Source organism: Mustela lutreola, chromosome 8, assembly GCF_030435805.1.
Source record: "Mustela lutreola isolate mMusLut2 chromosome 8, mMusLut2.pri, whole genome shotgun sequence".
NCBI classification, from domain to species: domain Eukaryota; kingdom Metazoa; phylum Chordata; class Mammalia; order Carnivora; family Mustelidae; genus Mustela; species Mustela lutreola.
In genome coordinates this window covers 124998698-125015008 of record NC_081297.1, presented here as the reverse complement: position 1 = coordinate 125015008, position 16311 = coordinate 124998698, and the positions used below count along the sequence as shown (strand labels likewise).

General features: G+C 42.6%; 1 protein-coding gene across 1 annotated transcript in view; it reads right to left on the bottom strand.

Moving 5' to 3' along the window:
* The window catches only part of CRADD (CASP2 and RIPK1 domain containing adaptor with death domain), a 179888-nt gene extending 165252 nt beyond the window's left edge, over positions 1–14636 (bottom strand). Inside the window, exons 1-2 of the mRNA XM_059186527.1 lie at positions 14493–14636; positions 12897–13200 (exon numbers count right to left, since the gene is read on the bottom strand). Coding sequence (XP_059042510.1) covers positions 12897–13194 — 298 coding nt within the window. The 5' untranslated portion in view covers positions 13195–13200; positions 14493–14636. The remainder of the gene's footprint in view (positions 1–12896; positions 13201–14492) is intronic.
* Between the last annotated feature and the right edge of the window lie 1675 nt (positions 14637–16311).

The window sequence follows — 16311 nt, the reverse complement described above, 5'->3', positions numbered from 1 at the left end:
TTAAGTCCAGTCCACCACTCCCCCACCCCTGCTAACTGAAATGAAACAACTAGGGGCTAGCTTTAATAATTTGAAAAGACAACCTCAAGTTGACTCAGGAAGTTTTACTCTCAAAGGAAAATGTGTATGTGTGTATGTCTGTGCATATATATATATTACACATATATATATATTTTTTAAACACAATCTTCTGAATTTTATTGTTTATTTAGCATCACATTGAGAAATTCCAGATTTAAGAGTTGGTATCAAGTAAGTAACAACTCTCTGGAAACGATCGGAGTTCAGAAAAGAGAGAGCTTCTAAAACAACGTCCTAGGGTAAAAACCCAAATACTGCATTTCACTCCTCATTTGTTATGAACTGTGTTAGCTCTGAACAATGAGATTATGGGTGACTTCCATTTTCTTAGTATCTTTCTAGAGCCTTTCCTTTTAAAACAACAAATATGTGCTGCTTTTATATTTGGGAGAAAAAGAGCTGTTTTCACTTTTTAAAACCTATGTTTTGTTAAACAATAAGAACATTTGTTATTAATTTACAAGTCACTTTCATGTACAGCAGCTAACTTTCCATTTATGATAACAAATATATGTACTTAAAGTCACTACATCTGATAAGTGCCACAAGGCCCAAGATAATTTGACATACTTCCCAAGAAAATGTGAGGTCTCTAATTCATCTCTTGGAATCTGGGCTCTGGGATACCTTAACCAAAGAATACAGTGAGAGTTAACACTATGCCAGCCTCTGGGCCCAGGCCTTAAGAACTGGCAGCTTCTACTTCCTGCATCTTGAAACTCAACCACCACACTGTAAGGAAACCCCAGCCACCTGCAGAAAGGCCTACATGGAGAGGAACCAACACGCAGCACCAATTTACCAGAAATATGAGTGACACATCTGGGAGGTGGCCCCTCCAGCCCCACTTAAGCCACTGTGACCAACACCAGGTGAAGCAGAAATGAGCTGCCCCCTTCTGAGCCCTGCCCAAATTGCACGTTCATGTAAAAATAAATGTTATTTTAAACCACTAAGTTTTGTAGTAGCTTGTGACACAACAACAGATAACTAGAAATCCTATTTTGTTTACCTCTACCTAATTTAAATTCCTTGAGGGTATTATTCCATCTTTAGGTTCATCTTCGTAGTCCTGCCTTCATTTGCTCTGTACGCATGCGGGGACTAATGGGTTGCCAGCACTATGCTAGCTAGGTGCTTCGGGTACAGAGGGAAAAAGTCTCTGCCTTAGAGATGCTCACAGTCTATTTTCAGAGACAGACAGATAAACAGACAAACAAACAAAAATAGACAATAACAACCATAATCTCACAGCTTTGGCAGAAGAGCCAGCAGTGGTAGAGAGTCAATAAATGTTGGCTAAATAAATGAATGAACGGATCAGGTTCTCAGAACTACTTTGCGAATTAGATACTACCATCCTTTTACAGATAATGTGTACTGATTAGTGATGTATTACTTCTGAGCTCTACATTCATCCTCTTTGCCCTGCTTTGTGACACTGGGGCTGGACCCTGTGAACATTTCTCCTTTGCCAGATCATGCAGTGTTCGTTTTCATCAAAAGAGGGCACTGGAAGGACACTGAAAGGCCACAGCAGAGGAAGGGGCTTTTCGCTGGGTTTGGGCTGCTTTATCCCCTCTAAAGTGTACTGCCAGTGGCATTTGGGTGCTTACGCCAAGGAATTTCCCTGCCATTCAGCAGACTGCTCAGCAACAACTCTGGTCCACCCACATGATCTACCAAGATTCTCCACCTAGTGGGCTGACCAGCTCCCAGCCTGGACCCTCTGGCAACTTCACTGGCCACCGGCAGTCACTTCATCTCCAAAGTGGACTGAAATTCTGTCTTGGGGGGAAACTCTTGCAAGTTCTTAGTGCCTTCACCTTCTCCAATAGCCCAAGAAAAAGCAGACCTCTTCACCTCTTCAGTAGTTAGTCATAATGAACCTTTTACTAGTTAATGATTCTTTATATTAAGATTTCCTTGTTCACATTACTGTGTGGTTTTTGTCTCCTGAATGGATCCTGACTGGCCCTCGAAAGAATAGAAGGGGTCAAATACGAGGGGCCCAAAAAAGGACAATTGCCAACAGCACCATCAAAGGGCTGGTTCATAATAAAAAGAAATTGAAAGGGAAGAGATAAAGACTCGGCAAAGAAAAACTGCCCAGTCAATCTCATTCAGAATCTTTACTTTGTCTAATCACATTTCTTAGAAAATGTTTTTTATCTTCTTCAGTGTTTTTTTAACCTCCCATTTGGCAAACTGTTTTTAAAAACGCAGTGAAAACATTGGCTACATGTGAGACCCAAGGAAACAAAAGGTCAAGCAAATAAAGAAGCTGTAGGGAACCCAGGTCAGGTGCTCTGAAACATGTGACACTGACCAGAACCAAGAACTGGTATTAGGGACCCAGAAGAGCCTTGCAATTAATATAGCATAGACTGGTCGACCAGACTGTCAGTGTTCAAATCTCAGCTCTGCTACTACCAAGTTATGCAACCTTGGGCAATTTGTCTAATACCTTCATTTGTAAAATGCAAATGATGGTAATAGTACTGACCTCAAAGGTCTATGAGGATAAAGTGAGTTTATGGATATAAAGCTCTAAAGCCAGAACCCAATCTAAATTCTCTAACCACCTCTTGACTTCAACATCCTCATTCTGTTTTCTTCCCCCAATATCTTCTGATTTTGGAAAGGTTTCAGAATACCTATCTTGCTCTAAATACTGCCCTCCTCTAATTTTCCTATCACGTCTGACCTTTGACCAGGGCCTTGCTGTACTAAGAGGTGGAACATTCTCCTTCTTTAAAGGGCTATCATTTTTTTGCAGGCCCACAAGTGTGGAACCTGTTCCATATAAAAAGAATGGGTGTGATATATGATAGAGGCTGTCCTTTAATCAGCTTTCACCTCTTCCTTTTAGATCTGTCCCCTCCCCACTACAGGTGACTCTGGTGTCCTAAAGAAAGGCCCATGACTCAACGTAGGCCAGTCAAACGCTGAATCTAGAGATGAGGCACAGCAGAGGAACTCGGCTGGAGATGGTCGTCAGTCGCCAGAGATCTTGAGTTGCCTCATTCCTGCTTTACCAAGCCCAAGCATTTTAGCAATTCCTTCAAGGTTGTGAACAGCCCTATATATGTTAGAGGAATTCCTATTTTTGCTTATGTTAGCAAGAAATCTACTGCTTGAACAAAGGAGCCCACATACTCGCTGTTAGGCTGACTTATGTCTTCGAGTTTCCTCACCTGTGCAGTGGGGGGTCTCTGAGGTCCCTTCCACCTCTAAGCTTCTACAGTTCTAACCCCAGGGCAGGTCCCAGCAGATGTGCTCAGCTGACTCTGCAGATCTCCGTAACAACGATTACCACCCAGCAGCCATACACCTTATACACAAATGGTGGAGCTGAGAGATGCATTAAGTCTTACATTTAGGTTATGAAACCACAAAGCTCTCCTTTGCCACTTACTATATCTCAGCAGTATTATTTTGGTAACAGCATCACCACGCTCTCTGCTATGGTGCTGAGCATAAATAGAACGTGAACATTTCCAGGAATTGTCAACTTGGCACTTCTTACAAGGAGTTAAGATTTCTTTTATAACATTAACAAAAATAAAGCCTAGGACTAAACTTCTTTTAGAGGTCACATTTCCTTCTCAATTAAAATTTACTGTTTGGAAAAGTACAATGTACCCTTTTTTCCCTCTGGGGAAAAAGTCCTCCAAAGAATCATATACATACACTCCTTACTGTTCAAGCTGAGGAACAAGTATAAACACAGCTGCCTATTAAAATTAAGCAAAGGCAAACATTCCTGCAGCTAGCTACAACAACAGCCTACAAGTTTCAACTACACCCATAAAAAGAGAAAGCTACCTTGCTAAGTGCACGGTTAAACTCTTGAAGTTGTGCCACCGGAACAGCTAGTTATTAGAACTGATGGCTTTCGGCTTTCGATAGGAAGATTTAACAGCTGCCAAAGTGGAACCTGATTCCAGCACCGCTCCTAATCACAGCCAAGAAGATTTAGTCTTTTTTCTACTCTCAAGAAGCAAGTTGGAATAGAAGCAACCCAAGGGTTCTGTTCCTTGACCGCAAATGGCCCCACATTAGACCTTGGCCCCCCAAAAAGAATTTTTTTTTTAAGATTTTATTTATTTATTTGACAGAGAGAGAGAGATCACAAGTAGGCAGAGAGGCAGGCAGAGAGAGAGGAGGAAGCAGGCTCCCTGCCGAGCCGAGAGCCTAATGCGGGGCTCGATCCCAGGACCCTGAGATCATGACCTGAGCTGAAGGCAGAGGCTTAACCCACTGAGCCAACCAGGCGCCCCCCCAAAAAATAATTTTTAAAAAGAGATGGGGGAGAGAGAGATACCAACCAGGACTTACTCATCTGACAATAGGCAGGAAAGAGAAAGACAGGGAAGCCTCTTGGGCTGCATATCTGGGAATGACTGAAGTAGGGGAAAGAAGACAATTGGGGGCTGGTAAATGATGGGTTCTGGAGCAGCCATGGGTTGTCAGAAGTAGGAGGGGAAGAAAAGCACACCTTGAAAATGTGTTTTCATAGGCTATGAATTAGCAGGCTCTGAAAACCTAAATTCCAAATTTGGCTTTCCTGGGTTGAATGACCCTGAACAAGCGACTGAACATCTCTGTGCCTCCATTTTCTCCTCTATGCAGTAACAGTAATAAGACCACCTGTCTCACCTGGACAGTACCTGGCACAAAGTAAAGCCACCAATAAATATTGTGATAGTTATTTTATTGGCTAAGCCATCTTCAGTCTTCCCAACATTGTCTCTCTCCTCTCTCATCCATCCTCCAGCCATCTTCAACTCACTTCGTATCTGAGTGATACGAAGCATCCAACTCATTCTCCATGGGCAGGTTTATCTCCATTTGGACAACTTGATCTACAGAGCACCAAATATTCCAGATGTTTGTAATTACCTAACAATGTAAAGAGGCAATGAAAATAATTCCCTCAAATCCAAATTTATCTGCTAATTCAAAACGCTCCAGTCAATGTTGTTGTGTGTACATTGAGCCTGTGTATCCCCAAAGAGCCCTAATGGATTTTCGTATTGGTAGTGGAGTCATACCTGTGTGGGGTCTGGGATTCTGGAACATTCTTGAGCAATAACATTCAAAGAATTAAAAACACTTGCGATTACAGAATCAAAACAAAACTACGTATCCATCTGTATCTACATTCCTACCACCTTTTGCTCTTCACTTCATCAGAAAACAAGAACAACTCTTCAAGCAAGTACACAACTCTGGGAAACTCATCCTTGGGGAGCAACAAGTGACAAAGGAGCCATGCCCCTAATCAGCTGGTCAGAGTTCCAGTTTCCCAACCCTGGCTGCACTTTATTTTTATTTTTTTTCTTTAAAGATTTTATTTATTTACTTGAGAGAGAGATAGTGAGAGAGAGCATGAACGAGGAGAAGGTCAGAGGGAGAAGCAGACTCCGCATGGAGCTGGGAGTCCGATGCGGGACTCGATCCCGGGACTCCAGGATCATGACCTGAGCCGAAGGCAGTCGTCCAACCAACTGAGCCACCCAGGCGTCCCCCTGGCTGCACTTTAAAATAACTTTATGAGGTGTTTGTGCATGTCTCTGTGCTTGCATGTGTGCCCGTGTGTGTGTGTGTGTATCTTAATACCACAGCCAGGATCACACCTCCACAGATTTTGGCATGAACTGGCCTGTGTCAAAGTCAAGGGATCAGTAGTTTTTCTAAAGCCAGCACTGAGAAAGACTAAGCAAAATCAACCACAAGAGTCAGTAGGGTGATTAATGTAGCCAAGTGGTGTGTACGTCGACCCAAGGAAGTAAAAAGTCACAGTGAGAATTTCTAAGAGAAAAGAACATTAAATCCATTTTTTAAAGTGAAATGGAGGCAACCCTACTGGAGAGAGGCCTGTCACATGGTTTGCTATTCCTAGAAAGAGCTACAATTAGCTGCCAACAGATGCATTATTTCATCAGTCCCATAAATACTTGATAAAAGTCTTTCGCTCTTCCTTTATGTCAGCCTTGCAGAAGCCGGGTGGGGAGAGGGAGGTCAGGCGGGACTCTTCTAATAAAATGCAGTACTAAACTATCAAAATTTCCTTTTAAATGATTAAAATTAGCATTAATAAAAATAAAATATTTTAGCAAAATCTTATCCCAGTATACTCTAAAAGCCCTTGAAAATTTTCCTCTTCAAACAAACAAAAAAAGCATTAGTACAATTTTTTTAAAGCTTATTTCAATTATTAACACTACAGCGTAATATAATTCCATTTCAAACCCAGTGGGAAGTCAAGATTGCACAGCAGAAGAAATCCTAAATCAAGAGTTGGGAGGCCTGGATTCTAGTTGGCATTAAATTACATTAACTAGCTATGTAATCATGGACAAGTTGACTTAATCTCCATAGGTTTCAGCTTTTTCGGAGAAAAATTAGATGATCTGTGAGAGTCCCTCGTGGCCTAAAATTCTGGGATACCAGAATATGTCTCTGTCTTGCTGACTCTGAACATGTTTATAATTTAGAAAACATAAAATTAAATCATTCTGGCAATTCTACTATTAAATTTAACCAATTCCCAACCACTGTGCATAATCTGAAGAAGCAAAACAATAAAGGACCTTGAATTTGGCACCCTTTTCTATCTGAACTAGAGCTGGACCCTTCCTCCCCCAACTATGCAACCAGGGGCTCCTGCCCCAAACTCCTGTCTTTTTAAACGAGAAAATGCATGAAAAGCATCTTTACAATTTTTGCCACATCTTCATACCACTATTTTCATAGTATTTTTTTATGTGACTCATTTTTACCTAAATAAAAGCAATGTATTTTCAAAAGTAGCTTCATAAATGAAAACAGTTTTACTTGCCATAAATGGAAGGAAATCATTAGAAGGCAACACAACTCAACTCCAGCTAAATACTGTTGTCCACAGAAGGCTTTACGCATAAGGAACTTTTCCAGTGTCAAGGAACTGCCAGTGTCAAGAAAGATGCTACAGCAAAGGGAAGCTTTCACCTGAAGGTTATCACAATTGAAACACAAAGAAACAGGAAATGACTCTCTCACCACGTGATTCACTCCAGTAGCTGCGTTTCATCTGAAATCATTTTAAGAACCACCCAGAATCATGGCTGTGCACACATCTCACATTTTGGGAAGTGCAGCAACAAGCGGTGGAGCCTGGGCCTTGGCTGATGTGCAGTGTGAATCCGCTCTCTGTGAGGAAGGTTCTCCACACTGGGCTCTAGCCACACTGTCACTGAAGGCTCCCGCTGGAGCCCCTGGGCCTCTGCGGTCCCCTTTCTCTGAAACGCTCTTCCTCCAAGCATCCTCTCTGTTGCAGAGCCCGGGTCTGTGCTCCGCATCCTCAGGCAGAGAGGCTTTCTCTGGCCACCCTGCACGATGTGCGGAGGCCTTCCTCACCATCAGCGCTAACTTCCACTCGTTTGCTTGTTGTCTGTCCCCACCAGACTACAGCATTTGGTAAACTCTAGAAGACAGGGGCTTTGTCTCCCCTGACATCCTAGCACCTAATGCCAATACTCAATATTTCTTCAATGAATAAATGAATCCCCTCGATCGATCTGGAGGGCTTTCACAGGCCTTCTTACCTAGTGCCCAGTATCAAGCTGGTCCCCAGGCAGTGTATGAGAAATCACACTGGGGCTCTCTGCAGCCCCTGCCCTTACAACAGAGAAGGGTCTCACCATGATCGCTGACTCACCACTCCCTCTCAAGCACACAGGATGCCACAAAGTGAACTCTACCCAGCCACAGTGGAAGCTCCTGGAGAGACCACAAGCTGGGTAAGGGAAGATCAACACCAAACTTATTACATGCAGAGTAGGGCTGATTCATGGTATGACTGGAGAATCCCAGGCTGGAAATCTCTCCAGTAAACCTATTACAATCCCCAAGATTGTTGCCATTATTGCTCAGTAACTTCAGATGCATCCAAGTATACATCTGAGAACCAGAAGAGATCCTGAGATAGTAATTGATACGCCTCTGCATGGTTACACAAGGCCAGCTCCAAAAGGAACAGGCTTAGCCCAGGAGCCCTCCTACAGAGGGGAAGCAGACCAGGCCTGCATCCCGCGCCATGGAGGGCAGCCAGTGTCAGGGCACAGGGTCCATGGTGAGGACCGGCTTAAGCTCAGGCAAAGCTGGAGCCAAGAGCCTCAGGAGGCTAGAGTGTCGAGGCGTCTGATGCTAACATATGAGGCACCAAGCTGCGTTCCAAGACATCTGTCCTTCATCCTTGCCAGTGGCTAAGAGGACATAAAGCCAGACTCTAGCCTACAGAGGAGGGAGGAGGAAAAAACTCCCAAGCCTAACCTAAGACTGGAGTAAAAGGCAAAGTCACCAGGTTGACTTGTAAGGGAGAATCACAGCAGAGACCGGGTCCCACAAACAGGGCCAACACAGTGGAACAGGGAGTCCTGGGGCCCAGGAATCACTCCCACCAGAACTTAGGCTAAGTCCCACCAGCTGGTGAGACTTGGGCTCCCATAAACCTCTTTTCCAGATCCAGATTAGCTCAGGCACTGAGCCTGCCAACAGACAGGGCCCATAAGCATAAGAAAGCCAGGCAGGCGGGCACATGCTGCCTACACCCAGACCCAGCACAGTTCTCATCTCCTGAAAGACAGAACAGGAGCCCAGAGAGGACTGCCAGCTGATCTACTGTCTACTATGTGACCTTGGCCAGAAAGCCACACATTATGAAGTGTCCCTTCCACAGTGCCAAGCTGGCTTAAGTAATATTGTTGCCAGAATTTCTCTTCTAAAATGTAAGAGTCCTTTTATATTTTAGAGGGTGAGAAAAACACAAAATCAATTATCCATTAACATCTTAGACTTTTTTTTTTTTTAACATAAATAGGAAGGCCCATCAATTAGGTAGACTCTGAAAGAAACAAAGGTATAAGGTGTTTTTTATGTTTTGGGATTTCCTGGGTGTAGGGTTTAAGAGACCAGAGAGGATTAAGATACAAGTGGATTCTTCTCTAATAAAAAGCAACTAACTAGAATCTGTCACCAAATAGGGCCTGATGAGACAACTCAAAATTTACAAGTGAAACACAGAAATTAAATAAGCAAAGAGGAAACCATGATTCTCTGAGCCCAAAATAAGAACACTTCTTAATAAAATTAAATCAATTCATTCTTGGAGAAGTTTCAGCCTTTTGGCCAAAGAGAAAGCCATTCCTGCCCATTGGTTCTCAGACCTCCCAAAAAAGGACCATGAAACCTACACAAATTAATAAATAATGACAATCAAAACGAGTAAAAGATCAGATAAGGTTAATATATGCACATAATATATAAGCACCATATCTTCCTACAGTTTAGTTCCTCAAAATTCAAAAATGCCTTTACAAAAATATAAATGGATTTTTTAAAAGCTTATTTAAATTACTCTTAAAACACTAGAGAAGCACAGAGTCCTGGGAAATAGACCTCTGCATCCATCTGCATTTCGTACTGGAATATTAAACTCAACTCTTTCCAGCATTAAAAACAAAACAAACAAACCACCAAAAAAAAAGCCCTTAGGTTTTCAATTAATTAAGTCTCAATAAATTTTAGAATTAAAATATCACCATCAACTTAAATAAACACTGTTCAAGGTCCCAAATAAGAGAAGGATGTTAACTAAAAACTCCTTTAAAATGTATCATTTCCCAAATAATTAATGAATTTAATTAAGTCTATCATTTCCTCCATCGCTTAGTCTCTCACACACATTATAATTTTTTTTACTTGTATCTTTATATATCTTCCTAAAACTTAAGGTATTGCAGATTTTCCGTAAGTAGATTTTAAAAGTGATTTTTATGAGGGAGAAAAATACAAAGTGAAGAAGGGAATGATAAACTTCAAATTCAGGAATTACCAATAAGTAGGGGTTGTGGCTAAGGTAGGCCTAGGGAGGAACACCCAGTGTCCTCAAAGGCAATGGTAATTTTTTTTTTAAAAACTTAGTGATGGTGGGGTGCCTGGGTGGCTCAGTCAGTTAAGTGTCTGCCTTTGGCTCAGGTCATGATCCCAGGGTCCTGGGACTGAGTCCCACATTAAGCTCCCTGCTTGGCAGGAAGTCTGCTTCTCTCTCTGCCTGCCACTCTCCTGCCTGTGCTCTCTCTCTGACAAATAAATAGATAAAATATTTTTTTTAAAAACTTAGCGATGGGGAGACAGGTGTTCCCTGCACTATTATTCCCCATACCTTACTTGTATTTTATAATCTTACTGAAAATACTCAATAATTAACAAAACTTTTTTTATTTTTTAAATATTTGATATTTTATTAAATATTAAATATTAAAATTAAATATTAAAATATTTAATATTTTTAATATTTTAAGTATTTTTTACTTAGCATATTTAATTTTTTTAAAGATTTTTATTTATTTATCTGACAGGCAGAGAGGCAGGTGGAGAGAGAGAGGTGTGGAAGCAGGCTTCCCACTGAGCAGAGAGCGTGATGCGGGGCTTGATCCTGGGATCATGACCTGAGCCGAAGGCAGAGACTTTAACCCACTGAGCCACCCAGGCCCAAACAAAACTTATTTTAAAAGTAAGTTTATGTTATTATCACTGCAAAAGGTATATAGAAAACATAAAGAGTAAATCGAACTCTTTCTTCAAAACATTTTTCAATAGCCAAGTTACTCCGACAAAAAGTAAAGCAAGAGTACTTAAAATCCGTACGGTAACAAACCTATCCTTCCCTTTGAACACTTCCACAGAACTAACAAATCAATATTTTTCATACAGACACACACTATTTTTTCTCATGTTTCGCTGTTTCATTTTGTTTACTTTAAAACTAGTTTTCCCTCAACTTCTGTGTAACTTTCACTGTTTGGTTAAAAAAAATCATAATTTTTTTTCTCATTCTCTGAATAAATCTGAAAAAGCGAAAATGGGGGGGGTCATACCTCTGTGAACAACGTACAACAGGACTAGTTACATCATCCAAAATGACTGTAATATTAAATGAAATATCTTGGTAGTAACGGTGTTTAGATTCGCTTCCTTTGTTTTTTTTTTTTTCCAACTATCTGGTGCCAAGAGGAATCTCGAAGTCAAATACCAGGAAAAGACACTGGGTACCCTAATACTTCTCTTAACCTGTCCCCAGCTCTACACTATTTATTCTGCTTTCAGGGAAATGGTAGAAATGTCTTAGCTCCTTTAGTTTGGATTTGTTCACACATCTGAAGTACTTAATTTTGGAAGGACACTCGAACTTGAGAATTCCTGGGGCCCTGAAAGGACAGCTATTTTCAATATTTCAAAAAGCCTAAAACACATTTACCTGTAATTCGGTCATGCTAGGAAATGAAAATGTGTTTGTTTTTTCCCCTGCGATTTAACCAAGCTTTCCTAAGTTAAGGGGTTACCTCGTGCAGAGCGGATATCCGGACATCTGTCGTTAATAATAGAAGGATTCGTCATGATTAGTTAGCACTTGGGGTCTGAAAAATCATTCAAAATATAAGGTCCATAAAAAAAGAAAACCCCCAAATGAAAATAAATATGAGGTTCCATGGGGCAAAAATAATAAAACTGGTCTTTTATTACTGGCATTTGTTTTCTAACGGGTTATGCTGGTATTTTTCAACTGCAACAATGAAGTCGGAGGACCACTGTCCCAGAGGAGTTCTAACTATCACTGCTTTCAAACACTCCGGAGCGTACTCATTTCCTAACTGTTCCAAATTTGCAAGTCAACTTGCAATTTTTTTTTAAATTTTATGTCTTTTTAAATTAATTTTATTTTATTTAAAGATGTTTTCTTCTTTTATTTATGTATTTATTTTTAATTAATTAATTAACCAACTCAGTTCTCTGCTCCTCCAACTTTTTAAGACAGTAAAAGTCATGGAGTTCTTAAGAGGGAAAATGTTTCACATCACATCTCTACCCTGAGACAAGCCAGGCTCATTGCACCGGGACTGTTTCTCTTCTCCATAGCTTCCAACATTCTATTTTTTTTTTAATGTTGAGTTTGTTTGTTTGTTTGTTTGTTTAAGATTTTATTTATTTATTTGACAGAGAGAGATCACAAGTAGGCAGAGAGGTGAGGAAGTAGGCTCCCTGCCCAGCAGAGAGCCCGATGCGGGGCTCGATCCCAGAACCCTGGGATCATGACCTGAGCTGAAGGCAGAGGCTTAACCCACTGAGCCACCCAGGCGCCCCATCCAACATTCTTTAAAGTCAAAATGCAACCCTCCCCAAACTACTAGTCCTATAACATTGAATGCTTTGGGCGTCTGAACAAAGCCAAACTAAAAAGACTGACTTGAAATCAATAACCTTTAAAAACTTACTTAACCAGCTTTCTAAATAATCCCCTTTGGCCGTGCAGGGTAGCCTAGGGAACAGGTGCAAGGCATGCCTTCCTAGAGGCTGTCTCCTCCTTCATGAAGCTGACCTTCTCCATCCGGCCTCTCTGGCACCCCACAAATCAGTTACCAGTAAGCCTAATGCATGCTTTCCTATCTGCACTTTCCAAATGGCGCCCAATGCCAAGGGCTGAGATATGACCTGGCTCTCACATGAGAACATGCCTCCCCAGTGACTTGCCAAGTTTCCCTGGAAGCATTTCTAAGTGTATTCCATGACCTCCCGCCTCACCCTTGGGATCATGGCTCATTCTTCCTTCCCTGCACTTCCTAATTCCACCTCCTCATCCTGTACCTCCAATGTCGTGGGCCTTCAGTCCAAACTCTTCCCGACTCCCAGCCTAACACCCCAACTTCACATCCAAAGGACACCGTTTCAACAAATTTGCGGCTGGTTTGCAGTGATCTTTTGATGCCTACCTGCAGGCAGCTCAGTTACAGCTTCTTCCCTGGCCTTCTCCAGCTTCTCCCTAACCCAGGGAAATTCCTGCAGGGAATCTAGGAACGCATCAAATGCTTTAGGACCTCTGGAAGGTAGGATATCCAGCAGCAGCATTGTTTTCCGGAGGCCTGTGGCTTGAGCTTTGATTTCTTGAACGTGGTTTTCTGTCAAGACCCCTTCCTGGTAAAGATACTGAAGAACCAGTCCCTCCACCAGGACCTCGGCGCCCAGCTCCAGCCGAAGGGAGCGAAGCACCTGCTTGTCTCTAGCCTCCATTTCTCCCTGGGAAGAGACAAAATAGGAGCTCAGATTACGGGGAGCTGATCAACCCCTAAACACAGCGTCCCACAGGCAATGCAAGATCCTTAAGGTCAGGTACCACTTTGAACCTCAGCAGAGTCCAGGCCATGGTGTTTTAGTACACAGCTGTTAAGCCAAAGCAAATTAATTTTTGAATGTTTCCAAACATAATGAACCACCTGAATGTGAACCATCTTTTCTATTTTTGCTTTCCATACAATGGAATCCTAGCACCGTTCCTTGCTTGGTAAAGAGATTTGGAAAAAACTGGGCCGTGGACCCTGCTTAAAAAGAAGCTATGATCTGAGAATTACAGAGCAGCATTTCATTTTAACATACTTAAAAAGAAACAGTGGCTTTAACTTAGCCTTCATCAGATACACCTCAATACCAGAGAAACGGCCAACATGCATGCAGGTGCCCTTCTGACCGTTGGCATTTGCTGAACCTGCATAGCATAGCCATGGGAGTGGGCGCCAGAAACTGGTAAGTACCAGTAAGCTTGAGGTTCTCCTCCCTAAGATAAAAGCCCTATATACCATCACCTCCAAGAAAAAATATTTATTGTGTGTGCCTCTGCAATAAACTTTATATATGGACAGACTCAACCGCTTCCAAGAATAACGAATCTCTTTCACAATACCGCCCGGACTACATGTGTATGGGACATTTAATGGGGATTTTTTTTTTCTTTACAAGAAAAGAATGTCCACACACCAGTCGTGGTCAGGGGCCAGGCACGATTTTAAGGCTTGTTTTCAAGATCACTGCGCGAGTTCGAAAGCGCTTGTGTGGGGGCTATGAAGGCAAAGAAAGGGTGTGGGGGGCAGATGGGGCTTCCGGGAACCCACAGAAAGTACAATCGGGCTGTACCCTGCAGCGACCCGACCCCACTCCTTTGAGCAGCCCTCGGTGAAGTCCGGGAGGTGGCAGGTGAGGGGTAGGGTGTGCACGTTGGGCCGCCAACGCCCATTTGGAACTTTTTATTCCCTGCCTCGCCAGCTGAAGTCCTGTTGTGTTACGAACAGGAAGAACTATGAGGGATTTTCGGGGCAATCTGACAAGCTAAAAAGTGGGTGTCGGGGATGATTTCAGAATGGACCGAAGGGGGAGCGGTCCCCACCCCCGCACCATCCCTACCGCCACCCCAACCCCGGCCGGCTCGGAAATGGGGGAAGGGGCGGGGGGAGCCACGCAGGGCCCAGGCCGCAGACGCCACGGTGCGGGCCTTCGTGAAAAAATGGATACGGGGTTGCTGGTTTCCTGTTACTTACGTCTGCAAACACGTATATTTAAAAAAAAAAAGAAAGAAAGAAAAAAAGAAACCGCAACCGGAATCCAGACTGTTAGGGAACCTGTACCATAACCACCATCTTTGTTGAAGGCGAAAGCCCTCAACAGGAAGTGTTGTCGCCATCTTTATTGAGGGCAAAACACAGGAAGTGCTGTAGCCATCTTTATGGGAGGAGAGGAAACCCAGTGTGGAACTGAAGCCTTTTCCGCCATGTTTGCTGTGGGTAAACAATATACTGGCCTAGAGATGGAAAATAGTAGCATCAGTTAGGGGGTTATCTAAGGAAAGAAGTTTGGGTTTTTTCTGTTGTTGTTGTTTTTTTCTTCTTCAAGATTTTATTTATTTATTTGACAGAGATCACAAGTAGGCAGAGAAGCAGACAGAGAGAGGGGGGGAAGCAGGCTCCTGGCTGAGCAGAGAGCCCAATGTGGGGCTCGATCCTAGGACCCCAAGATCATGACCTGAGCCAAATGCAGAGGCTTAACCCACTGAGCCACCTAGGCGCCCCTAAGGAAAGAAGTATCAACACAGCAACTCCGCCACAGCCTTGCGCACAACTGACATAATAGGTCTTAAAAGTCACTTTATCAGAGAAGACTTCCACGAGCACCCTATTTAAAACTGAAACATTCATTTCCTGCGCTCCCCTTCCCTTTACCAACTTTGTTTATAACAAAGTTAACACCATCTCATTAAAACTTTTACTGAATTTTAAACTTATTAAAACTTTTACTGAATTATCTGCCATCTGCTTCCCTCCGCTAAAATGCAGGGTCGTTTATATCATTTTATATCACAGAGTTTCTACCCACAAAGTGAATACAAGTCCTAAGGATTTAGTGGCAGCAACCACCTAACTACTCTAGAAAGAAAAGGATTTGTCATGAGGAATCGAGGACATTCACAACCCTTAGAAAGCCTGGAAGAGGCCTGTGCATCTGAGAATTGCTCCCTACACACCACCACCTAACTGACCACAATCGGTAAAGCAGAGTTGGGAAGCCATCACTTCACAGTCCCTACCACTGCTTGACACTGACAGATCAAGTGACTGGACATTGAAACACTGCTGCAGAAAAACCAAGGTCTCCCCAGCTGTATTTGCCAGCAGCATTAAAACAGCACCTCAAATCTTACTCTGATGTATGCAGTTGGTGAAACCTATTTCGCACATAGACCATGTGCAGCAAGGGTGTCTGGGGCATGTAGTTTGCAGTTTTCCAGCTTCTGAAGTACAGAAAGACATTCTAAAAAGAGAACAGCTGTTACTGGGGAGTGACCTGCTGAGTTCACATTTTTCATTCAGAAGGCAAGACAAATGCAGGACCCAAATATAGAGACATATCAGAATATCAGAAGGAGGGTCATTCCTGAATGCCTTTATGAAATGAGGCAATCAATAAACACATTCATTGATTCACATTTAAATCAATTGGGTGATATCTGCCGAAAGTCATACACCTGATAAAAATTGGTCGACGGGGGGCACCTGGGTGGCTCAGTGGGTTAAGCCGCTGCCTTCGCTGCCTTCGGCTCAGGTCATGATCTCAGAGTCCTGGGATCGAGTCCCGCATCGGGCTCTCTGCTCAGCAGAGAGCCTGCTTCCCTCTCTCTCTCTCTCTCTCTCTCTGCCTGCCTCTCCATCTACTTGTGATTTCTCTCTGTCAAATAAATAAATAAAATCTTTTAAAAAAAAAAAATCTTTAAAAAAAAAAATTGGTCGATGGTAACGGAAAAAATATCTCAAATATCATTATTTCTGTGAAGGTTTTCTTAACCAACACCTCTAGTGGTGGATG